This window comes from Toxotes jaculatrix, chromosome 21 (assembly GCF_017976425.1).
Source record: "Toxotes jaculatrix isolate fToxJac2 chromosome 21, fToxJac2.pri, whole genome shotgun sequence".
NCBI classification, from domain to species: domain Eukaryota; kingdom Metazoa; phylum Chordata; class Actinopteri; family Toxotidae; genus Toxotes; species Toxotes jaculatrix.
In genome coordinates this window covers 4,734,717-4,757,738 of record NC_054414.1, presented here as the reverse complement: position 1 = coordinate 4,757,738, position 23,022 = coordinate 4,734,717, and the positions used below count along the sequence as shown (strand labels likewise).

The following is a 23,022-nucleotide window of genomic DNA, read 5'->3' as shown; positions in this document are numbered from 1 at the left end:
GAACCACTTTGAAGTTCTAACATAGATGCTACTGATCCAACAGTAACATACAGTTTCCTGAGAGGCTGAAGATTCATTTTTTCCAGAGGTGGAAGAAGAATCTGTTACTCAAATAAAAGTAGTTGCACAACTGTGACTTGTAGAGGTAAAATAAAAGTTCTCCATTAAGATTTGTCTTTTTTGTTTGTTTACTTTGGTTCCAATCTTTCCTCATATCTCTTATCAACTACAGTAAACCTGCCTTTGCAAGCACTCCTGGCTGTGAGTCACTGGTTTAATCTTTAACATATTTAATCTTTAACAGTTAGGTCTTATGTTTTGTTTGTGAAATCACAGTCTGAAGAGCAGAATTGCCACTAACTGTAGCTGCCCGATGAACACCATTTTCCTCACTCTTTAACACAGTGTTTAGGTGAGCCTTGTTCATGTCTACAGTACAGGGGAGCCTCTGTTCTTAACAGCTTTTCTTCTTTCTTCCCGTCCAGGATGTCCTGCCTGTGGATATGTTTGAGTCTGCTCTGCTCTGCTTTCCTGCAAAGCACTGCCTCATCATCATCAGATAAATGTATGTTTATCTTGCTTGTACCAGAGATCATGTACTGTATAATGTAAACACATTATGAAGGAAAAAAAAGAAAAAGAAAAGAAAATATATAATTTCTTGTACTTTTTTCCCTGTTTAGCTGTGTTACTGAGGTGCAATGAAACAGTGAAAGTTGAAGCTGGAGAGAACGTGACACTAAACTGCACTATAATTTACCGGAAGGTGAACGCTTCAATCTCTAACACAGCAAAATTTATCTGGAGTAACACAGGTGACAACATACCATGTGACAATGGCTCAGGAAAATACATCTGTGAATGGGATCAGCTGACTTATGTGTCGTTGACCATCTCAAATGTCACAACAGAGGAAAATTACACTGTTGAAATACATGTAAACAGTGGTATGGCTAAATCATCTCCTATCAAAGTACAAGTTAAACCCAGCACCATCAGCAGTGAAACTGGTGAGTAGCTTTAGTGCTTTAAAACTCTTAAATATATGTGAATGAGTACGTGTGCATCATCATCATTGTCAGGTTCTATGTTTGAATCTGCTCTGCTCTACTTTCCTGCAAAGCAGTGCCTCATCATCATCAGATAAATGTATGTTTATCTTGCTTGTACCAGAGATGATGTACTGTATAATGTAAACACATTATGAAGAAAAAAAAAGAAAAAGAAAAGAAAATATGTAATTTCTTGTACTTTTTTCCCTGTTTAGCTGTGTTACTGAGGTGCAATGAAACAGTGAAAGTTGAAGCTGGAGAGAACGTGACACTAAACTGCACTATAATTTACCAGAACATGAGCCCTTCACACAGTGATGGATGTTCTGTACTAAAAGTTACCTGGAATGACACAAGTGGCAACATACCATGTGACAGTGGCTCAAGAAAATACATCTGTGAATGGGATCAGAAGAACTATGTGTCGCTGACCATCTCAAATGTCACAACAGAGGAAAATTACACCATTGCTGTACTGACAGACTGTGGTATGGCTAAATCATCTCCTATCAAAGTGCAAGGTAAACACAACATCAGCAACAAAACTAGTGAGTAGCTTTAGTGCTTTAAATGTATGTGAATGAGTACATCTGTGCATCAGTGTCATCATCATCATCATCGGTTTCTATAAAAGGAAAGTCTTGCATGTATTTAATCCACAGTTGACCCAATCAAGCCAACCCAGGCCCCTGAGCAGAACATCACCCCTGTGCTCATCATATGCATCATTTGTATCTCCATCATTGTTGTCGGTGTTTTTTATGTCCTGTTTGGAACTAACCATGGCAGAAAAATCAGGAAACTTATCATGAGGGACAAGACTCGAGGAGAACACAGAGACTCTAAAGAGGATGCTGAAGCCCCCCTCACAACAGATCCTCAAGTCTAAGCATCTGTGTGCGTGTGTGTGGGGGGGGGGGGGGGGGGGGGGGTTAATTTATGTGTTTATGTGTATACTTGTTGCTAAGGACAATCATTCTTCAACACAGATATTTTGGCTGTGTAGCTTCCTGTGAAGTGAAGTGAAAAGCCACAACAAACAATAAAATCACAGAGTAAAAAAAAAATCTTCTTGACTTGGCCTCTCATGATTGATCCATGAAATGATTGAAACACAATGATTATGTTTAACCTCCTCTTTCCCTCTCTCTCTCTCTCTCTCTTTCTCTCTCTCTCTCTCTCTCTCTCTCCATATATATGTGTATATATAAATGTATGTGTGTATGTGTATATAAATACACACACTCTCACATATATATTTCAATAATACTTCAATTTCAATCACGTATCATGTGTAGGCGTTCCTACCAGCAAACAGCCAGAGGCTAAATTCCTTTTTGTAATTTCATCAGTGCTTTTTCTTCAGTCTCTCCTCAATGCTCTCATCAGATAGAAGCAATCTATGAGGTAAGTGTTTCTTTTTCTGTACATTTATACCAGAGTGTGTTCATTTGCTTTTCCTCAGTGGATCAGTTAATGAACCACTTTGAAGTTCCTGCATGGTGTTATCAGGGTAATAGACGCTATTGATCCAACAGTAACATGCAGTTTGCTGAGAGGCTGAAGATTCATTTTATCCAGAGGTGGAAGAAAGATGTGTTACTCAAATAAAAGTAGATGCACAACTATGAGCTGTAGCTGTAAAATAAAAGTCCTGCAATAAGATTTGTGAGATAGTATTCATCACCATATTTGGTGGGAAAGACAAGATAAGGTGCTTCTTAATAACCTCAGGAAGGAAATGGAAAAGGATCACGTCACAGCTCAACAGCTGGTTGTATGTAATATAGACAGAGTTAAAGGTTTACATGCCTGATCATAAACTAAACACATGTGGTCAAATATCATGGCTGTCTATGATCATGTTCTTTCGATATGAATGTGTGTGGACCTCTTTTGTGAAAACCACAAGTAGTTGGTGGTAAATTTTCCATGGCTAAGGTGCTTAGACAGGGAGTGTCATCAGTGGAGCCACTTACTCTCGCTTTTCTCTCCACATTCACTTTGAATTTCAGTAATTGCCTTGGAATCTGGTTTCGGATCAAGTCATGTCAAGACAAGTTTATTTGTAGGTCACAGTCTCATACAGAAGCAATTCAAAGTACACACACATTTAGCTGCAACATTGGAATGAAAAGATAAGCTTTTTTTAGCCTCAGACTGTATTTTACCTTCACACACAAACATCAAACATCCATCCATCCATTCATTTTCTATACTGTTTGTGTCACGGGGATGGGGGGGGCAAGGACTTGGACCCAAACACAAAAAACCCCAAAGACACAAATCATCCCCATGGGAGAAAAAATACTCAGGAACAAAACAAAACGAAAATACAAGTTCTTACATGAAAAAAGGAAACCAATGTAAGTCCATGAGGTGGGAAAAAAACACTAAGCCAGGGGTGTCCAAACTGTTCCACAAAGGGCCGTGTGGCTGCAGGTTTTTGTTCCAACCAATAAAGAGCACGCAGTGTGACCAATCAACTGTCTGTAGACTGAGATCAGTTGATTAAATGAGTCCAGTCTGGTGTGCTGCTGCTTCTGTTGGAACAGAAACCTGCAGCCACACAGGCCTTTGTGGAACAGTTTGGACACCTCTGCACTAGGCACACGTACGGGAACAAACACGGGGAAGACACAGGGACAGACTTTGGTATCAAAACACACACAGACTCAGGCATGGACACAGACATGGAAACAGACGAACTGACAAGAACACAGGCAAACAACGAGACTTAAATACACAAGGCAATGGGCAACAGGTGAAACCAATTAGGGCGGGGCAGGCAATCACTAAGGCGGGAAACAAGACAAAGACAGGAAGTAGAACAAGACAAGATACACAAGGGCTATGATTTCAAAATAAAACAGAACTTAAGAAACTAAATAAGAGTCCAAAAGTCCACAGAGTTCAAAACATAACAAAAGGGTTCCCCCTTAGGGGCTAGTCATGACAGTTTGATCCTTCAGGGTCGCGGGGTAGCTGGAGCCTATCCCAGCTGACTATGGACGAGAGGCGGGGTACACATTAAAATTAAATTACAAATTAAATCTCAAACCCGCAAATCTGTGATGCAGTGTTAAAGGAAGAGTTTCACCTTTTTGGAAATGTGCGTTGGCTTGTTTTGCAGCTGTCACATTTGTACACTGAAAGGGAAATTCCAGCCAGGTAGCTCAGCATAAAAACTGGAAAAAAGAGAAACCAGCTGACCTTGCTCTGTCATAAAGAAACAACATCCACATAGTGTAGTGTAGACAGGACAAGTTGTGGTTTTTGGGGTGTGTGCTGTGAATCTCCACAGGCTGCAGAGCTTACGGTGATGATGCATTTTCAGAAAGTCACTGCATCTGGCTCATACACAACTGTATTTTCCATCTGTTAAAGATAGATAATTCCTTTAGGAGTTGATAAAGACCAAAACAGAGCTAAAAGTAGAGTGAGGACTTGGTATATTGCCCATTAGGCAGAAACACAACTCCAATCTATTATCAATGTTGTTCCAAATCAGCAGTAACTGTGTTTTAGCCATTTTACCTTTAGCCTTCAACTATATCAACTTTATGAGGTGTTAATGTGTCAGTGTTGTGTTTACAGTTTTTCTAGTCTTTATGCAAAGCTGTCTGTTGACTGTAGCTTCATATTTAGCATAGAGGCTGATTTTAGGTTATTTAAATATGTTACACTAAAGACAAACAACAGATAAAAAAAATAAATCCTATTATCTGACTGTTTCCTCACTCTTTAACACAGTGTTTAGGTGAGCCTTGTTCATGTCTACAGTACAGGGGAGCCTCTGTTCTTAACAGCTTTTCTTCTTTCTTCCAGTCCAGGATGTCCTGCCTGTGGAAATGTTTGAGTCTGCTCTGCTCTGCTTTCCTGCAAAGCAGTGCCTCATCATCATCAGATAAATGTATGTTTATCTTGTTTGTACCAGAGATGATGTACTGTATAATGTAAATGCATTATGAAGTAAAAAAAAAAAAAGAAAGATAGAAAATAACAATAATAATTTCTTGTCCTTTTTTTCTCGTCCAGATGTGTCACTGAGGTGCGATGAAACAGTGGAAGTTGAAGCTGGAGAGAATGTGACACTAAACTGCTCTATACATTACCAGTACATGAGCCCTTCAGATAGAGATGGATGTTCTGTACTAAAAGTTACCTGGAAAAACACAAGTGGCAACATACCATGTGACAGTGGCTCAAGAAAATACATCTGTGAATGGGATCAGAAGAACTATGTGTCGTTGACCATCTCAAATGTCACGACAGAGGAAAATTACACCGTTGTTGTACTGACAGACTGTGGTATGGCTAAATCATCTCCTATCAACGTGCAAGTTAAAGACACCAGCATCAGCAGTGAAACTGGTGAGTAGCTTTAGTGTTTTAAAAGTCTGAAATGTATGTGAATGAGTACGTGTGCATCATAATCATCATCAGTTTCTATAAACAGAAAGTCTTGTACAGAAAGACAAATGTATTTTATCTTTCCAGCTGGAACACAGCTTGAATCAGCCACCAAGCCCCTTGTGATAGGAACCATATGCAGCATTTCTATCATTCTCGTTGTTGGCATTTTTTATGTCCTCTTTGAAACTAACTGTGGCAGACGAATCATCAACACATCATGGGGAACAAAGACTCAAGGAAACAACAAATATACAGACTTGCTGAAGAGTAAAGAGTCACTGATTGTTTTCAATCACTGATTTAATCTGATTAAAGAGACGCTGCACCAGTTCTACTCATGAAATTCAGTTTCCTCATAATAAAGAGCACAGCTCTTCACAACCATTTGTGAAAAGTGTAGTATAATGTTTTCTATGGCTGTAAAGAGAGCTTGACTAGGGGAATGTTTCAGTCATTTAGCATAGCACTCCTGTTAAAATTATACTGAACAATAAAAAAAAAAGTTATAAAAATTGTTTCTGCAGAATCAGAGATACTGTATTTTTTTCATACTTTTATCTTCCTTGTCAAAATCTGGCATCTACATTACCTACAATGCAACTTGACTGGTTGAGTTTTTTTCTCTTAGTCCGAGTGTCATGCTAGATGTGCAAGTTTACACCTCTGTGGACGTGCCATACAATTCAATTCATTCTTAATTAAAACAAGCTAAGTAGTAATCAAATGTAAATCTGAAAACGTATACTGTGAAGGAAGTGATTGCTTTAGTATGCTGGACACATAACTGTGTCCAACAGTTATGGTGCAGGTTAACCCAGCCACTGTACATGAACCAGAAATGAGTGATGGAACATCTCTTCAAATAAACCTTCGTGAGTAACAAGCACTTCCTCGCCTTTGATGTAATGCAGCACAGTGCGCACACACAGCTGATAAACAGAAACACGAGTCACATTTCCTTTCTTCACCACACTGCTCTTTTTAAGCAATCATGCAACAGTCAGCCTGTCAGTGAGTTAGGCTAGTGCATCTTGGGCTGAGTCTGCTGCAGCCTGCCTGCAGCCCATCTTGCGGGATGAAAGCCCATTGGTGGAGCTGTGTGTTGGGATTACTCTGCATGCCTGCTGAGGTAATACTCCACACCTGGACAGGTGAGTGTGTGTTTGTGTGTGTGAGAGAGAGAGAGAGAGAGAGAGAGAGAGAGAGAATCAACAGTGGGTCACTAGAGAAAACTGTTGTGTTGAAATGTGACAAGGGGCCCCAACTAGGCAAAGCTTATTTTGTAGGGACTCAAAAGCCAAATGTAATTAATGACAACAGTTGTCAGATTAATCACTGAATTGTTGCAGAGGAGAAGAATAAAGCATCGTAGAATGATGATGAGTGAAGGTACCTCAGCTGCACATGATTATAGATAGATATACTTATTTCCTGTCCACCTCTGTCTGACGGTATTTTTCAGCCCCTTTCATGAGCTTCCTTCAACACTGGGGCTTAAACGATCATGCAAAGTCATTTTTTGAGAACTGTAAAAGACTGTCGACTTGAATGGATTTACTCCACTGCACTTGAGGTGAAGCAGTCGGTAACGACCCATCTCTCCCTACAGTGTCTCAAAAGCCCTTGTCCATCTCTCAAATGAGGGTAAACTCATCTGCTGAGATCGCATGTTCCACATCATTGTCTGACCCGTTGGGGCTCTACCTGCAGAGGCAATTCCATGGTGAAAAGGACGTTATGTACCTATCCTTGCATAATGGACAAGTCACCAAGAATACCACAGCTGCAAAATTTAGAGGCCGCATTCATGTGACTCCAGACCTGCAGATCGGGGCAGGTTATGGGTTCACGCTGCGGTTGTCTCTGCTGGCATTGGAGGACACAGATATGTATTACTGCACCTGGACTTACTTCAAACCAAAGACGGCGACACGAGAAACCAAGTCCAGCAATGGCACAATAATCATTGTCAGAGGTGAAAGAAATATGAGTATAAAACTTGCACACACTGTAAATTGATATTTAAAAAAAAAAAAAAACTTTTCTGTCCGTGGTTTACTTTTCTTCTCCTGATTCATTTCCTCACAGAGAAGAATCCCCAGAGACAATGCAAGCAGCAGATTTTTGATCTCATCTTGATTTCCTTGAGTGCGGCAGCGTTTGCCATCGTACTGTCCCTCCTGATTGGAGCACTGATTTTCAGATGCAAGCAAGTAAGTACGAAGCATCATGCATGAGCGTGCGAGAGAAAAGACAGTGCTCCTGTTTTCAAATTAACATGTCTGTGTTTCCACAGTTTAACAAGCAATTCAGACCTGCAAGAGCTGCAAAACCACCGAGACACGAGAACCCTCATAACATCTGTCCTCAGAACAGACATCGGCATTGTTCCTATGTCACACCTGGGAATTTGGATTTCAAGGGCATCCTGTAAAGCTTAGAGTTTGTGCAAAAAAATGATGATAAGAGATGACGATTCTTTGAAAAAAATATGTGTTGACTAAACAGGAAATTTATTGGACTGAGAGTGAGGCATTTTTTGAGTGGGCAGCTTGTGATGTGCATAGCCTGTGAAAAGCGTCTCACTTCTTGTTCTGTTTTTCGTTTCCTTTTATACACAAATTTGTGTTTTGTGTGCAGAAAAATGACTGATCTACCACATCCTGAGTGATGTGGTGTGTTAGAATGTTTTGCATGTGAACAGTATTGAATGAAAAACAAGCTTTTTTTTTTTTTTTTTTTAAATTCCATAAGATGCATCATACCTACCTTGACCTGAGTTTTGTGACATGGGCAATGTAGTCGTTTCCATTGTGTCTCATAACTTTCAAGAAATGAGAGGCACAGTTGTCTGTCTGACTTGAAAGGTACAATAAAGATACGCTTTTTCCAGTTGTGCTGTTATTCTCTAGAATTCTCGCCCCTTCCAGTCAGTCCAAAATCATTGAAAATAAATACTCAAGGTGACAAAAGACCTCCCCACTAAATACACCTCTATACCAGTCACACCCTAAGAGGTTTAAGCTTGTGTATTTCAGCTTTCAGCTGATGCCTTCTAAACAGGTGCTGTTTCTTTTTTTCTTTTTTTTTACCTCACAGGTCTGCTATAAGTGAGACAGGAAATAACTTGCAGACAACTTTGTGTAGCTCAAGTGTCACCAGGCAATGTCAGTGCATGAGCATACAAAGCATGTGCTCATGTTATTTTATCTTTAGATTTTTATCATTATTATTGTTATTATTAGAAATTCAGGTTTTCTTAAACTAACTTTTGCATGACATGAATAACATAAGACATAAGACTGGATTTTAAATCACCAAGGACAGGTAACAGAACAAATGTGGGCAAGTGAAAGGTGAAAGTAGCTTATACATGTAACAGTAATTATCATTCAGGCCTATTGTAAAAGTTTACTGTCACATTTTATTTCTCAGTATTGCCCCCATTTGGAGCTTAATATCTTGATGTTCTGATTCCTATACAGACAACTATGCAAAAAAAAAAAGAAAGAAAGAAAGAAAGAAAGAAAGAAAAAATAAATAAACAGTACAGTGTCCGTGTACAGAAGCCTGGTGGTCAATGGTGAAACTGGTGGAAAAGCTTGTCAGTTTGTAAACAGACTAAATACCTAAAGGCACACTGCTCCCGTGGAACCTGCGCGCTGAAGTGTCGGTTTTCCACGGACTCTTATCGGTGTAACACAATGTGCAGCCTTGAAAACAGACTGTGTAGATGATAATATTGTAACTATGTAATAAAGTTAATATTTTATTATAAACGAAAAGCGGCTCCAAGCTCGTAAATGTAGATCACTGTTAGCATTCATTAGCTCGCTAGGGGTACACAGCCTGTGAAAACTACCCCGGAAAGATAAACGTTTTTCACCTTGGCTTTTGCTCTCAGCCCTACTGACTGTCCAAAGCTCAGAGCAGAGCCAGCTATGTGAAGCTGGTTCCCAGATCCCCGGAAAACAACACACTGGATTTTACTGTTTCTTGGTTTAAAGCCAGAGGGGGGGCAAAGAAAGATGAGCTGCCATAAACTGCTCTTCTCCAGGCTCAAGGTGTGGGCTTCAGCAAGAAGTGGATGGATGAGTCGACTTCATGATGGTGAGCACCCTGAGACCGCAGATTAAGCCCGCTGTATTTAATGCTTCACATGAAGCCCTTTAGATGAGCGCTAGATTTCCTGGATCTAGGGAGCACGCGCCAAACCCAATACAAAATTTAGTCAAATCAGTACTTGTCTAAGTTGGTTATGGGCAAAGCTACATAGCTGCTCAAAGATATGCAGAACATTTAAAGGAAAGACTTAATTCAGCAATTCGGCATAGACCAAATGTTGCAAGCAGCACTTCATTATTAATAAAATATAACATTGTAAAACTTTATGCCTGACTCTGGTAGTCTTTTATTGAATGAAGTCGTCATGGACATTATGAATCATGCTATTCCAAGCTTAAGTGCTCATGAGGGACTTGCCTGGGGAATTTTTTTAGTTTTGTTTTATAACTTACTGCACTTGCAAACAGGATTAAGTGTGTTTGCCAGCTTTAATCCTTTCTATTGGTGCAGGCATGCGTGGGCGAGGAATGGCACCTATTCACTCAGCAACACAACACTATGCACCAAAGGTGTGTGTAGTGGGAAGCGGTCCAGCAGGTTTCTACACAGCACAGCATTTGCTCAAGGTATTTCCTGTTTTGGTAAAGGTGGACAATAGACCCATTAGGATTGGAAAAGTGGGAAATGTCTTTCCAGTCGTTGCATATTTGCAACAACAATAATCAAAAGCTCTCATTTCTACATTTGGGTCCGTTTTCTCCCTTCTCAGGCCCGTCAAGATGTTGAGGTGGACATTTATGAGCGCCTGCCCGTCCCCTTTGGCCTGGTCAGGTTTGGAGTGGCCCCTGATCATCCTGAAGTGAAGGTCTCTACTCCTAATGAGCTGTGCTAGAGAACCAACAGTTGCGCAACCCTTTTTCATAGTATGAGAATAGTGCTCTCATCAGGTTTTGAAGTTTCCACCTGGCCTGCTTTTTAGCTTTGACCTCAGTTTTGCTTTACGCAAAAAAGAAACTGCTAGTAAAGTAAAAGTGTTTTGCTATTGTAAGCATGATGTCTTTGTTCCGTGTGATCATGAACCGTGATCATTTCTACTCACCTGTTAGACCTAGACAAGTTATTTTAGTCAGACCTGTTTCTTGTCACACTGGACAGGTTAATTAGATAAACAGTTTCAGTCAGGTGTACTGTGCTTGAAAATTTCCTGGCGCCACGAATGGAAAGTTGTAAGTGAATGATGTAACCTTGTTTAAAGAGAAAACAGACTTGCTGAATGAGAAAGTAATTTGATGGAAAGTAGATCAAGTATGGCAACAAAGACGAAGTGACATGAATGATGGTGTGTGGCATCACAGGAGGTGATGTGGTGGCGTGTGATGCAATAACCATTTTAATAAGAAGTGCCTGGGAGTAAAGATTTCACCTAGAAGAAAACTACCTTAGCATTAAGAGTGGAAGCAGCCTGGCTCTGTGTAAAGTGTAAAAAAAATATACACTCACCAGCACCTCACAAAATAAAAGTCACTTTTTTTAAAATCTGTGTCTAATCAACAACAAGTGAGTGGAGATTTATGTGCATGACATACTGCAGAGAAAGAAAGCACTATTATTTCAGCAGAGAAGTGAAATGAAAGAAAAGATCAGATTAACAGATCAAGAGATCTGAGTCAAAGTGAAACTGACACCGACACGATAGCCGCCACATGTCTAAAGACACTGGTCTGAGCAGCTTAGCATTTGAGTGTTTGTGAATGTAAGAAAGAAAAGCTGTGGTCTCGGTATAGAGGCTGTCCTCTCACTGCAGAATCAGACCAAATGCTCCCACACAGCAGCTTCTTGTATCACCAGAATACACTAAAAGTAAGTCATAAATTCAGAATAAGATATCTCTATCAGTTTTCCTTCATACTGTAATGAAAGCCTTCATCAGACTGACTCACACTGATAGCCCCAAGTCCAGCCTACAGGAGCTGTCATGGTGTGTTTAAACTTTTTATTTTAATGCCTCTCATGTGTTCACTTCCTCAGAATGTCATCAACACTTTCACACAGACAGCCAAACATTCGCGCTGTAGTTTCTATGGTAATGTAAATGTGGGCGAGGACGTGAGTATTGAGGAGCTGCAGGGAGCCTACCATGCAGTTATACTGGTAAGAAAAGGGGAAAAATAACAACAACACAGTCTGCATGGGAAATCACCTTTAAATACAAATGCATATGCATCTTTAGCCATTTATTTTGGTTTATCTTATGGTAGAGTTACGGGGCAGAGGGCAACAGGAGAATGGGAGTGCCTGGAGAAGACTTGGCTGGTGTGTACTCTGCCAAAGACTTTGTGGGCTGGTACAATGGGCTGCCCAGCTGCAGAGAGGTACCTGTTACTGTCAAGCAAACATTTCCTATAACATATAACATGTTCCTATAAATCAAGTGCATGTCACGTAGTGACTGAAAGGTCATCTGATCAGTCATAGCTCTCTGGTATTTCTACTTCCTGTTGTGCTCCTTTATCATCAAATCTCAGTTTCTGTCATGTTTGTCTTTCCATTCAGCTCAGTCCAAACCTTAGCTGTGAAACAGCTGTCATTCTGGGACAAGGTAACGTGGCCTTGGATGTAGCACGACTCCTGCTCTCTCCCGTTGACATTTTAGAGGTGAGAAACACCCCGCCTGGATATTTAAGAAAATAAATATAGTAATACACAAGTTTTCTGTATGAGAAACATGAAGTGACATGTTCATTCATTTCAGTTTTTATCTGCTACAATAATCTTGAAAGTTATCACAGCAGGTCAGAGCTGAGCCTAAACAACACTGTTTTCTTGTTAAACAACACGGGAAGAAACCGATGATATCGCCTCATCACAGAGCCAACTTTAGCCACGGTTTCATTCATGTGCACAAATAGCACAACATGAATGAAAGTATGAAAGCATCTCGCCAAAAAAAACAAAACAAAAACAAAAACAAAACAGGACATGTCCCTGGAGTTTAGGGGTTATCCACTCTGTGCCGTGAGTGGATAACAGTGCAATACAATACAATGCCATAATATCTTTCTCTCTATAATTAAAGGTGGTTTTGTACTGGACCGCATTACATTAAGAGGTCTCTCTATTTTTAAGCATCTCTCCACATAATGCAGTCTAGTGCAGCTGCACCACTAACCACAGCCTCAGTGCTAAAAACACTTTTAGCATCATCAGTTGTATTGGATTGCACAAGATTGTACATGTGCTAATAAAGCAGACACCAATTTTATAGAAAATGACATGAAATGCACCAAGAAAAACAACCAGAAAAAAAAATGTCAACTGAAATAAGATCCAATCAGTGAAGAGATAAAAAGCAGTCAGATAATTATGAAGAGGCGAACACAGAAACACCAAGAAGGGGAAAGATAACCAGCAGTTATACTGTACGATAGTAAAACTGATAAGTGATACATATATGGATTGCACACGAGGAGAGGGAAGAAATATATACAGAATATAAGTAGACAAAAAAATCACTTAAGGTCCAGTTACTAGGGTTTTTCTGGAGCTTTCAACCACGTCATGTGACCAAAGTCCCATACTTTAAGGAGAACAAACTCCTTCCACTGAGGAAGACCATGAGATGTCAGTGAATGCTCCAGAAAAAGCAAGGAAGTAGGTAATAGATTTTTCGTTTATTTAATTTATTAATTTATTTTTATGTTTATTATTTTATTTAACTGCTGTTTCCAAGGTCAAGAATGAATGAATTGGGCTTGTCAAATAAAAACATATAGGATGGTACTTCACAGCTCAGACCACCTGAACTTACCTGAACTCAGGCTGAAACAAGTACTTGTAGTGTTCTAAGTGTGAAATGGCACCTTTCATGTAAGTATTTTACATATGAACAAATGGTCATGTCCGAAGAACCAAAAACTCAATAAGAAATGTCAAAGTAAACTGTGAAAAGTAAGGTACACTGACAGGTGCCCGTGGAAAAATGTGCAAAGATTTGTGCCAGCTCGCAACTTTGATTGCTAAATACACCTTCAATCATCAAGATCTTTACAACAGTATGGTAGTCGTGTTTTGTTTGGAAGAATAACAAGAAGAGCTGGTTTTGTGAAAGGAATAATGAACATCACTTTTACAACTCCTTAGAAATCCAGTTTTTCAGAGGAAACTGTAGTTATCCAACAGACGGTAATGGAAAATTTCTTGTGTTTTATTGCAGAAAACTGACATCACTCAGCCAGCCCTGGGGGCTCTGTCAAAGAGCCAGGTCCGCAGGGTGCTGATTGTTGGCAGGAGAGGACCCATACAGGTCGCTTGCACAATCAAGGTGCGTGCCACAGGAAGATATCTGTTACCTGTATTGACTTTTCCAAAAACAAAAAAAAACACAAAAAACAAATCGATCCAAAATAACATCTATTGAATAAGTCTGTTCAAAGTTGCACGTAAAACAGCTCAAAGTTTCTGTCATCGCTGTGTAATTAACCATCAAACTCGCAGTTCAAGTCTGTTTAAATGATAATTGTTGCTCATTACAACTCAGGTTCTGGGGAAACACCGTCTGTATGAGTCTGACTGTGAAATGTGCGCAGTCTCTGATGCAGACTTTTGAACCATTTATTTGTTCCTTTTAGCCAGTTTTAACAGCTTACACATTACTTTTCCCTAATTATCTCTACTTTTTATCCATTACGTAAGTAAGATTATTTCAACTATGTATCTTTTACTTTCATCTAATTGCGTCAGCTTTAGCCATGACTAATAGATTTTTCTATTTCACTTCTTTGATAAGTTTAACAGCAATCTGAGTGTCATCACAGGGCTCTGTGGTGTTACTGCTGAGATTGGAGGAAGGTGTGAAGCAGACAACCAGCCTGTGACACCTGGTGATAATACATTTAGTAGTAATATATCAGCATGTTGCCAATGTGTTATCCTGTTGGATGTTTATTTTCCTTACAAACATAAATTTGGGGATCTATTTGAAATCAAATCATACTTTCTATTTACAGTCTTTCTCCTTACCCCCAGTCAACTGCAGAGGTACTCTGGAATTATACAGTATCCAGTTTGGGAATACTGCAGTTAAACTGTTTGTTTATAGACCTGTCTGAATACCTGACTATGTGGGTGTTTTGTTAGATCTTGTTGTAGGAATGCATTCCTGCATTTAGCACAAATAAAAAAAAACAATGAAAATAAACTCACTTTAAACTCACTGAATTCCTTCACTAAAAGACACATGTTCTTCCAAATTCAAATTTTATTTTTTTTTTTTGTTTAAATTCAGAACACTCATCCCAGCTTTGTTCTCCTTGTCTGCAGGAGCTCAGAGAAATGGTGAACCTGCCGGACACCAAACCTGAGATGGCAGTGGCTGATTTTGAAGGTATCACAGAGGCTCTTAAAGGTATGAGATAACATTTTATCTTTACACTTTTCTTCTCTGGGGGAATGGCACTTCCTGTTTTTTTTTTTTTTTTTACCACCTGATCAGTCTGTTCTATTCTCTTTCAGTTGATCAAAGCATCAGAATTTGAGTATTTTACATTTTGAGTTAATGTCATACAGTATACTGGAAATGCAGCTGTATTTTTTTTTTTGTTTTACCACATGAGCTGAAAATCACTAAAAATGAGTATCTGACTAGTGTAGAGTGTTGAAAATGTCACAACAAGGGGAGGAACATATGCTGTGGTTAACAGGCGGAACAACCCTATTGAGGCCTATAGCTCATATACGGGGAGGTGAGTGGAAACTGTTAGCCTGCTGTTAGATGTTGTGTAAAACAAAGGGGTGTCTGTTGATGTAAGACTCTGCAGGTTAAGAGGGGACTTTGAGAATTGCGCACTGTCCTCGTCCTGACGGTCTTTTGGCTTTTCCTTGTCAGAGAATCATTGAGGTGATTGATGGCGCTGACCATGTTCAGACTTACAGTGATAACAGCCTCCTCGCATCTGTTCATGGCTAATTATGAGAACCTTGATCTCGTTTCTGTGAAACGTTTTAGGTGAAGGGCGACATTAGAAACTTCTGGCTTGTGTCTCTGTTATTTTTTTTCAGACCATCCGTGATAATATTAGCAGCGCAAACATGACAGCTGCTTTGTGGTTACATAAAGTGTGCAGTTGCAGGAAAGACCAGTGAGTCTTCACAAACTGGAGGTGTCTCAGCAGACTGTTGAGGGTTCTGGTATGTTTATGAGAGATGAGGATCCTCGTACGTGTTTTTGAAAGCCAGTGCTGGATGTGTGCCTACATCTGCACACGTTTTCTCAGCTACACAGACACCTACACACTTTTTCCGTATTTACCAAAACAGCAGAAGAGACACGATGATGCATGCGTTCACAGCACACAGGCAGACAGATGACAAACAGGCACACACACACACACACACATATACATGCATATACCACTTAGGGGCATTTTAGTCTGATGTCTGATCTGTTTCATTTAATTTTTATTATTTAAGTAATACAGCCAGACATGAAACAGTGTCTGATTAGCATAAGGATACATTTCCCTCCAGTCCACTCATCCATCAATAATAAAGACACAGAATATAAAGAAGTGATCCCAAAGCAGACAGATGTTCATTTTCAGTGTTAATATTTCCGCCGTGTCAGATTTGCCAAGGCCCAGGAAGCGTCTGACGGAGCTGCTGTTGAAGACGGCCCTGGAGACTCCAGGAGAGAAGGAGCAGGAGAGAAGAAGCAAGGCATCCCGCTCATGGGGCTTTCGATTCTTCCGGAGCCCCGTCGAAGTCCTGGCCGACCCCGAGCGCAAGAGAACAGCTGGCATCCGACTGGCGGTCAACAGACTGGAGGTAAGCAGGATTTGGATGTTAGAAATGGAGAGGGTCGTCACGTCAAGTCATGTGCAGCTGCTTAGTACTTTTTTAGCTCAGTTCAAGCTGGTTACATCTGTGCAACCAGGGCTCAGGCGAGGGAGCCCAGGCAGTGCTGACTGGAGAAGTGGAGGACGTGGCCTGCGGCCTGGTCATTAGCAGCATTGGCTACAAGAGCCTTCCCATCGATCCATCAGTGCCGTTTGACTCCCGCAAAGCCATCGTCCCAAACACCATGGGCCGCGTTCAACAAGCTGCAGGTACCGCACTGTATACAGTACGTGTGTGAATGTGTGTTTAACAGTAAAGGTTATACATATACATATAATCAAACAAGATTACATAGCAGGTTAACTCTTTTCTAAAGACTAACCTGGAACAGATAAAATTATAGTGAACTCATCTTTCTTCCTAGGTTTATATTGTAGTGGCTGGCTGAAAACTGGCCCCACTGGGGTGATAGCCACCACCATGAACAACAGTTTTGACACTGCTCGATCGTTAGTGGAGGACATGGAGTCGGGAGCACTGGATGTATCTGCTGCCAAACCTGGGTCACAAATCATCAGCGCTCTCCTGGAAGAGAGAGGTACTCCACTGTCCATTTGGTTGTTTTTGCACCTTTCGTCAATCCCTGTGAGTTTACAGTATGTACTTACTCATAAGTGAGGGAATCCCATGTAGTCACATTTTACGTAATCCCATTATCTCGTAATCCATCCGTGCTCTGCATGTCTCTAGATGTGATTTCCCTTGAAACTTGCATCAGTTGTAGTGGTGTTGCAAAATATTGCACTCCACATCCCAGTAGGAGTTTGTAGGATTGGTCATCCTACAAACATTGTAGTGCTTGTGTTGGCATGTGCCAGCACATTACTCTTTCTGTGCGTGTGTCACACAGACACACAGACACACACTCTGAAATGACACACTCGCCCTGATTCAAGTTTTAACTGATTTTGCAATTGTTGGTTGCAAATTTCCTGGTAATTTCTTCTACTTGTGATATTATCACATCAGGTTCAATCACTTTGCTCTTTCCCTTGCTACACAATGCACATACACACACACACTCCTTATACAGAGGCTTTCTACAGGAAAGGAAAATGTTGCGTGGGAATTGGTATGACAAAATCAAAAGCTCCCTCTTCAAAGGTCAAATACACCTTACCAGTCCTGGTTTTGTGTAACACTTCATTTTACTGATTTGGTCACAAGGTGTCATCTGCATCTTGCAAAAATGCAACAGCCCAAAGTGATTTGTGTTTTGTTGTTTATAGGAGTGAAACCGGTGACTTTCTCAGACTGGGAGAAGATCGACAGTGTGGAGATGAAGAGAGGCGAAGCCGCGGGAAAACCCCGAGAAAAATTACTGACTGTGGAAGAAATGCTTCAGGTCGCCCGAACATGACCGAAGACGCTGGACACTGAATAACTGTTGTAGCAGTTATGAAATAACAACACTTGTTGTCAATAGGGACCTCAATGACTGAGCACTGTGGGAACAGAAAATAAAAAAGCAGTGTGAAGTACTCAACATGGATGTAATTTCTTTTGTACACATTAAAAGCCGGCGCTGTAGTTCACCTCATAGTTCTCTGTCTCAGTGTCCTTTCAGTTTTTACTGCTCAGCAGTATCAGTATAAAGCACTGACAGACTGAACTCTTTTCCTGTTGAACTAAAATGAGAAAACAGGAAAGTCTAATCACGCACTGTAATTTACCACATGTATGTTAAAGAGTTACCGCACCTCATACACATACACTACATATAATCATATTTACTATCATGAATATCTTTTATACAAAATATGTGACATAAAAATGTGACATATACTTTTATTCCAGTTGTGGAGTATTATTTCCTACTGCTGGAATCTAAATATTCACTGTATTAATTCGGTTCAGTTCAGTCCTATCTTATTTATATAGCTCTGAAACATAACAGAAGTCATCTCAAAGCACTTTCCATATAGAGCAGGTCTAGACTGACTTTATAATGGTGGGAGAGAGAGAAAGAAAGAAGGGGGCCAGTATCCAAAGACTGATCCATCTTATTCCCCTGTGCCACAGAGCCACATTCTTATCGAAAACCATTTCAGAGTGAGTGTGAGTGTGTGAGTGAAACATGTTCCCTCCTGCTGCCATAAATATTCAGTAGAGCAATAAATGTGTGTTAATCCGCAAATAAAAATAGTCTAAAAACTACAGTGTCCAGGTGTTATAGGAAATTAATTGCATTACATTTATGACCTGTGTTAAAACACAGATCCTTAAAAGGCCCCAGCGGAAGACAGAAAGTACTGAGAGATGGACATACAACACAGATTTTGGTCTTTTCACCAAATTTATTACTGCAATAATTTAATATAGAATAATAACACTCACACAAAAGTTATGTGGCAAGTGTTGGGGTTCTGCAACGTGCACACAGTAAACTAACATACTGTAAAATACAGCATTTAAACTAGGTTACAGGCTTTTTGGCCTTATACCTTGCAGATGAGTGGTGTAGTAACTGTGAAACCACGATACAGCCATAATCTCTTGTCACGATGCCGGAAGACAAAACCACAACCCCCTCCACCACCTATATGAGCTGGTTTTATTGGTGAGGTTTCCTAAGTTGTGCCATGAAGATTAGCTGGCTCCATAAACTCAAGAGTTTTCCAGTTCTGCCATGAGGGTATTCATGTGAATGACTCAGGGCTGAATGATTGAATGAATGACAACTTTCTATTATAGCTGCTGGGTGTGTAAATAAGTAGCTGTTTGCCAAGAACGTTTTCCATCTACCACCTGACGAAGTAGCACATCAATTCACAACTTGTTTCCACTGCCCCCAAGTGGCTAATAAAAACTCACTGCAGGTTTAATTACAATCAGCATAAGGACTCACTTCTAATGATCAAATATTAGAAGTAAGGTTAAAGCTATAAATATGTGCAGGAATCAGTCTGAGCAGAAATCCTGCACAATCTTTACAGGCAACAAAAGGATCAGATGCCTGATGTGGAATTATCCTTTAGGGCATAAAACAAAGATGGTTGAACAAACTTAAGACCAATCAAATCTCAGAATGCTAGGTTGTACTTTTGAGATGGGTCCCAGCCCTGTAAACTTTGTTTCTTTGCTATTCTCTGGGTAGGAAAAAAAAAAAGTAAACAGAGTTAAGGGTTTTATTCAAAGCAGAGATAAAGCAGGTACATGCAGACACATCTTAGAATGCACAACTCTTGCATGGTTCCTCAAACTTATTTCTTACTTTAAAATAGACTGTGACCATGTGACACCTGATGTGGACGCAGTGGAGTTAGTTTCCAAGTTCCAAGATCAAAAGTGTCTTTGCTTGTTCCTGCTGCAGCCATTGCTCGGCTTTCACGTGCCTTCTCTGTAGCTTGCTTACTTCTTTTTATACGCACGTCAGCTATCAAGTTTTCGCTGGCCGTCAGGTTGCTGGGGTTGAGGTTGTCGCTGGCTGTTGCGTTGTTGGGGTTGAGGTTGTCACTGGCTGTCATGTTGTCACTGGCAGTTACATTGTCACTGGCAGTCACATTGCTGGGGTTGAGGTTGTCGCTGGCCGTCACGTTGTCGAGGTTGTCGCTGGCTGTCAGGTTGTCGCTGGCCGTCAGGTTGTTGGGGTTGAGGTTGTCGCTGGCCGTCAGGTTGTTGGGGTTGAGGTTGTCACTGGCCGTCATGTTGGGGTTGAGGTTGTCACTGGCCGTCATGTTGTCACTGGCCGTCATGTTGACAGGGTTGAGATTGTCGCTGGCCGTCATGTTGTCACTGGCCGTCATGTTGGGGTTGAGATTGTCGCTGGCCGTCATGTTGTCACTGGCCGTCATGTTGTCACTGGCCGTCATGTTGACAGGGTTGAGATTGTCGCTGGCCGTCATGTTGTCACTGGCCGTCATGTTGTTGGGGTTGAGATTGTCGCTGGCCGTCATGTTGTCACTGGCCGTCATGTTGACGGGGTTCAGGTTGTCACTGGCCGTCATGTTGTCACTGGCCGTCATGTTGTCACTGGCCGTCATGTTGTCACTGGCTGTCATGTTGTTGGGGTTGAGATTGTCGCTGGCCGTCATGTTGTCACTGGCCGTCATGTTGTTGGGGTTGAGATTGTCACTGGCAGTCATGTTGTCACTGGCCGTCATGTTGTCACTGGCCGTCATGTTGTTGGGGTTGAGATTGTCGCTGGCCGTCATGTTGTCACTGGCCGTCATGTTGGCGGGGTTCAGGTTGTCACTGGCCGTCATGTTGTCACTGGCCGTCATGTTGTTGGGGTTGAGATTGTCGCTGGCCGTCATGTTGTCACTGGCCGTCATGTTGACGGGGTTCAGGTTGTCACTGGCCGTCAGGTTGTTGGGGTTGAGGTTGTCACTGGCCGTCATGTTGTTGGGGTTGAGGTTGTCACTGGCCGTCATGTTGTCACTGGCCGTCATGTTGACAGGGTTGAGGTTGTCGCTGGCCGTCATGTTGTCACTGGCCGTCATGTTGTCACTGGCCGTCATGTTGACAGGGTTGAGGTTGTCGCTGGCCGTCATGTTGTCACTGGCCGTCATGTTGTCACTGGCCGTCATGTTGCCAGGGTTGAGGTTGTCGCTGGCCATCAGGTTGTCGCTTTTGAGATCCTTTGGTCTGCTCTTGGGTTGTTGCACAGGTTTTTCAGGTTTCTGGTAGTTCAGGCGCCCAACAGATACCTCCGCTTCCACTGTATTGGTTTCCAGTTGTACTGAGAGAAATAAACTTGAGTAACAGCTGATAACTACATTAAATGTATTTAACTTATCTAGACTTGGACAGACAGTGGGGAATCACACCCTAAAAACTTTAGATTTTAAAGACTTGTCTTGAGACTTGCTCTCACACTTGGTTTTGATTTAAGATTTAAATTAACTCTGGCCCTCAGTCCATTGGAGTTGGCTGCATAACACCAAGAAGGGTCAATGTAGTTTTAATTAGACACTGCTGGAATCACAATATCAGGCAAAACAGAAGTTTTAATTTACCAGTTTGTGAGGCTAAGATCCAAGGCTCAACATTAACTTGAATTTTGCTCACCTTCTTTAGCATGTTGAGCCAACATGGACTCCACTGACCGGAAAAGTCCAAGGGCGTCCTTTATGGCAAGATCATTGGGAAACAGATCTGCAGTCCAAAGGAAATTAAGTTAGCATCAGAAAGTAGCTGACAAAAGGTTGTGTTTGTAATGTTCTTACCACTCATTCTCCTGTTAAGTCCATTATCATGCCTTTCATTGCTGCTGCCAACTGGCAAACAAGAGCCTGTGGACAGTACACCTGCTGTTAGTGAAATGTTTGCGACAAAAGGCTGAGATCACACAACCTTACTTTAAACTTTCTTAAAAACAAGCTTCAGACAGAAGGACTATAAAAACCTTTGGTAAGCCAGTCTGTCAGCACACAAATTAGCAAGGCCCAAACAGCTCCCATTGCTTCAGTCACAAAGAGAATACGGTGCCTCTGCCTCATGAAGTTTTATCCTATGCTGCAGGTAGCACAGCTGTTGCCAGTCAGTTCTAATTAGCTCTCTCTCTCCGGTCACAGCTTGTTGAGATTCAGCCTTTTCCTGTGACAAGCATGTGATACAATCATTCAGGTTATAAAACTTACTACAAATGTTGTGTTTATTTAGTTCTTAGTACTTGTTTTGGGTATATGTTAAGCAGCAAGTCTAATGTTAAATGCAAACTCTCTTTATGCCTAAACACTGAGAAAGATCCATAAAAAGGGAAAATTTTAGGAAAAGCTCAAAGATAGTCCTCCTCTTCAGACAGGCATGAAAGCATAGAATGACTGCAACTACAAAAAATGAACCCCACACCTCTAGTCACCTGTTCCTGTTTGTCTCTTAGGTACAAGATGAAACACCAAAGCACACAATTACACACTACACTGTTAGTATTTTTGTGAGGCTGTGTATCTGTGACGCATGATCTAAAAAGCAAATCTAAAAAAAAAAAAGAAAGCCAGATGTCTTCTGTGTAACCACAGTACTGGATCTATCTATAACTATCCCCCAAAGTGATCACAGATACAAGGACTCGGACCAAGACACATTCTCGAGCTGTTATTTGATCAAATTCTTTGTGAAATAGTGAACTGTTTTATGAGTTTTACCCTCTGCCTCTAATAACAAAAAGGAATAGCCTACAGATAAATATACAGCACAAGCTAATATTTTAAAAACTATAAATAAGTACACAACCCTATCAATGGAACACATCTGCATGACACACTAAAACCTTATCCAGTCTACCTGTGGTGCAAAGTGTTTTTATCCAAGCTTAGTTTTGAGGTACATGTACTTGACCATTTCCATTTGATGCAAGAATATCATTAACTTTGCAGGCACTTTTTTTTTTTATCCAGCCTAATGAAACACTGTTCGCTCCAAACATTTATAAACTACCGATCATTAACAGTGACGATTAAATCACTGTGATGTAGTAATTTTCCTTTCTCATGAATCATTAAAATTTTAGTTTCAGGCCACATTGTCATTTTGTCACATTGTTATATTAAAAATATCTATTATAGTTTCTTTAAATCTCCTGTTAGAAGCATAACTGAAGTGTTTTTCATTTTGTTTCACTCAAATCTAAACTCATACTTCATATTGGTAC

General features: G+C 40.8%; 2 protein-coding genes and 2 long non-coding RNA genes across 12 annotated transcripts; 3 read left to right on the top strand and 1 right to left on the bottom strand.

Annotated features, from left to right (window-relative positions):
* Positions 1 to 485: 485 nt before the first annotated feature.
* On the top strand, positions 486 to 871 carry LOC121201310. Its single transcript, XR_005896632.1, has 2 exons — positions 486 to 565; positions 684 to 871. It is a non-coding gene; the product is annotated as an uncharacterized LOC121201310 (long non-coding RNA).
* Positions 872 to 1,082: 211 nt separating this feature from the next.
* On the top strand, positions 1,083 to 17,969 carry fdxr (ferredoxin reductase). Of its 4 annotated transcripts, none has more exons than XM_041067078.1 (18): positions 2,398 to 2,459; positions 4,881 to 4,965; positions 5,091 to 5,426; positions 5,553 to 6,597; positions 7,078 to 7,443; positions 7,557 to 7,681; positions 7,765 to 9,578; positions 10,044 to 10,159; positions 10,303 to 10,398; positions 11,562 to 11,684; positions 11,792 to 11,905; positions 12,087 to 12,188; positions 13,747 to 13,854; positions 14,853 to 14,937; positions 16,156 to 16,355; positions 16,465 to 16,636; positions 16,792 to 16,965; positions 17,657 to 17,969. In XM_041067078.1, the coding sequence occupies exons 7-18, from the start codon at positions 9,497 to 9,499 to the stop codon at positions 17,785 to 17,787; spliced, it is 1,503 nt and encodes a 500-aa protein (XP_040923012.1). In that variant the 5' UTR covers positions 2,398 to 2,459; positions 4,881 to 4,965; positions 5,091 to 5,426; positions 5,553 to 6,597; positions 7,078 to 7,443; positions 7,557 to 7,681; positions 7,765 to 9,496; the 3' UTR covers positions 17,788 to 17,969. The 4 variants fall into 4 exon arrangements, with proteins under 4 accessions (XP_040923011.1, XP_040923013.1, XP_040923012.1 ...); XM_041067076.1 differs by having other exon boundaries at positions 2,399 to 2,459; positions 5,553 to 6,619; XM_041067077.1 differs by lacking the exons at positions 2,398 to 2,459; positions 4,881 to 4,965 and adding an exon at positions 1,083 to 1,149 and having other exon boundaries at positions 5,553 to 6,619.
* Positions 17,970 to 19,558: 1,589 nt separating this feature from the next.
* Positions 19,559 to 21,834, bottom strand: LOC121201304 (putative uncharacterized protein DDB_G0286901). 5 transcript variants are annotated; one of them, XM_041067086.1, is made up of 8 exons: positions 21,775 to 21,834; positions 21,596 to 21,661; positions 21,438 to 21,524; positions 20,702 to 21,108; positions 20,600 to 20,632; positions 20,222 to 20,374; positions 19,995 to 20,074; positions 19,559 to 19,934 (listed from the first exon to the last, which is right to left on the bottom strand). In XM_041067086.1, the coding sequence occupies exons 1-8, from the start codon at positions 21,827 to 21,829 to the stop codon at positions 19,643 to 19,645; spliced, it is 1,173 nt and encodes a 390-aa protein (XP_040923020.1). In that variant the 5' UTR covers positions 21,830 to 21,834; the 3' UTR covers positions 19,559 to 19,642. The 5 variants fall into 5 exon arrangements, with proteins under 5 accessions (XP_040923020.1, XP_040923017.1, XP_040923019.1 ...); XM_041067083.1 differs by having other exon boundaries at positions 19,559 to 20,074; XM_041067085.1 differs by having other exon boundaries at positions 19,559 to 20,074; positions 20,342 to 20,374; positions 20,600 to 21,108.
* LOC121201309 lies at positions 19,796 to 20,133 on the top strand. Of its 2 annotated transcripts, none has more exons than XR_005896630.1 (3): positions 19,796 to 19,843; positions 19,877 to 19,972; positions 20,024 to 20,133. It is a non-coding gene; the product is annotated as an uncharacterized LOC121201309 (long non-coding RNA). The 2 variants fall into 2 exon arrangements; XR_005896631.1 differs by having other exon boundaries at positions 19,811 to 19,828.
* Positions 21,835 to 23,022: the final 1,188 nt, after the last annotated feature.

Excerpts from the sequence above, each read along its gene's own strand:
- fdxr (XM_041067077.1), top strand. The coding sequence starts at position 9,497 with ATGAGCTGCCATAAACTGCTCTTCTCCAGGCTCAAGGTGTGGGCTTCA. Across the intron at positions 9,579-10,043 it reads GATGAGTCGACTTCATGATG|GCATGCGTGGGCGAGGAATG; the intron begins GTGAGCACCCTG and ends CTATTGGTGCAG. Across the intron at positions 10,399-11,561 it reads CTGATCATCCTGAAGTGAAG|AATGTCATCAACACTTTCAC; the intron begins GTCTCTACTCCT and ends TCACTTCCTCAG.
- LOC121201304 (XM_041067083.1), bottom strand. The coding sequence starts at position 21,829 with ATGGGAGCTGTTTGGGCCTTGCTAATTTGTGTGCTGACAGACTGGCTT. Across the intron at positions 21,662-21,774 it reads GACAGACTGGCTTACCAAAG|GCTCTTGTTTGCCAGTTGGC; the intron begins GTTTTTATAGTC and ends TACTGTCCACAG. Across the intron at positions 20,633-20,701 it reads ACAACCTGAACCCCGTCAAC|ATGACGGCCAGTGACAACCT; the intron begins ATGACGGCCAGT and ends GCCAGTGACAAC.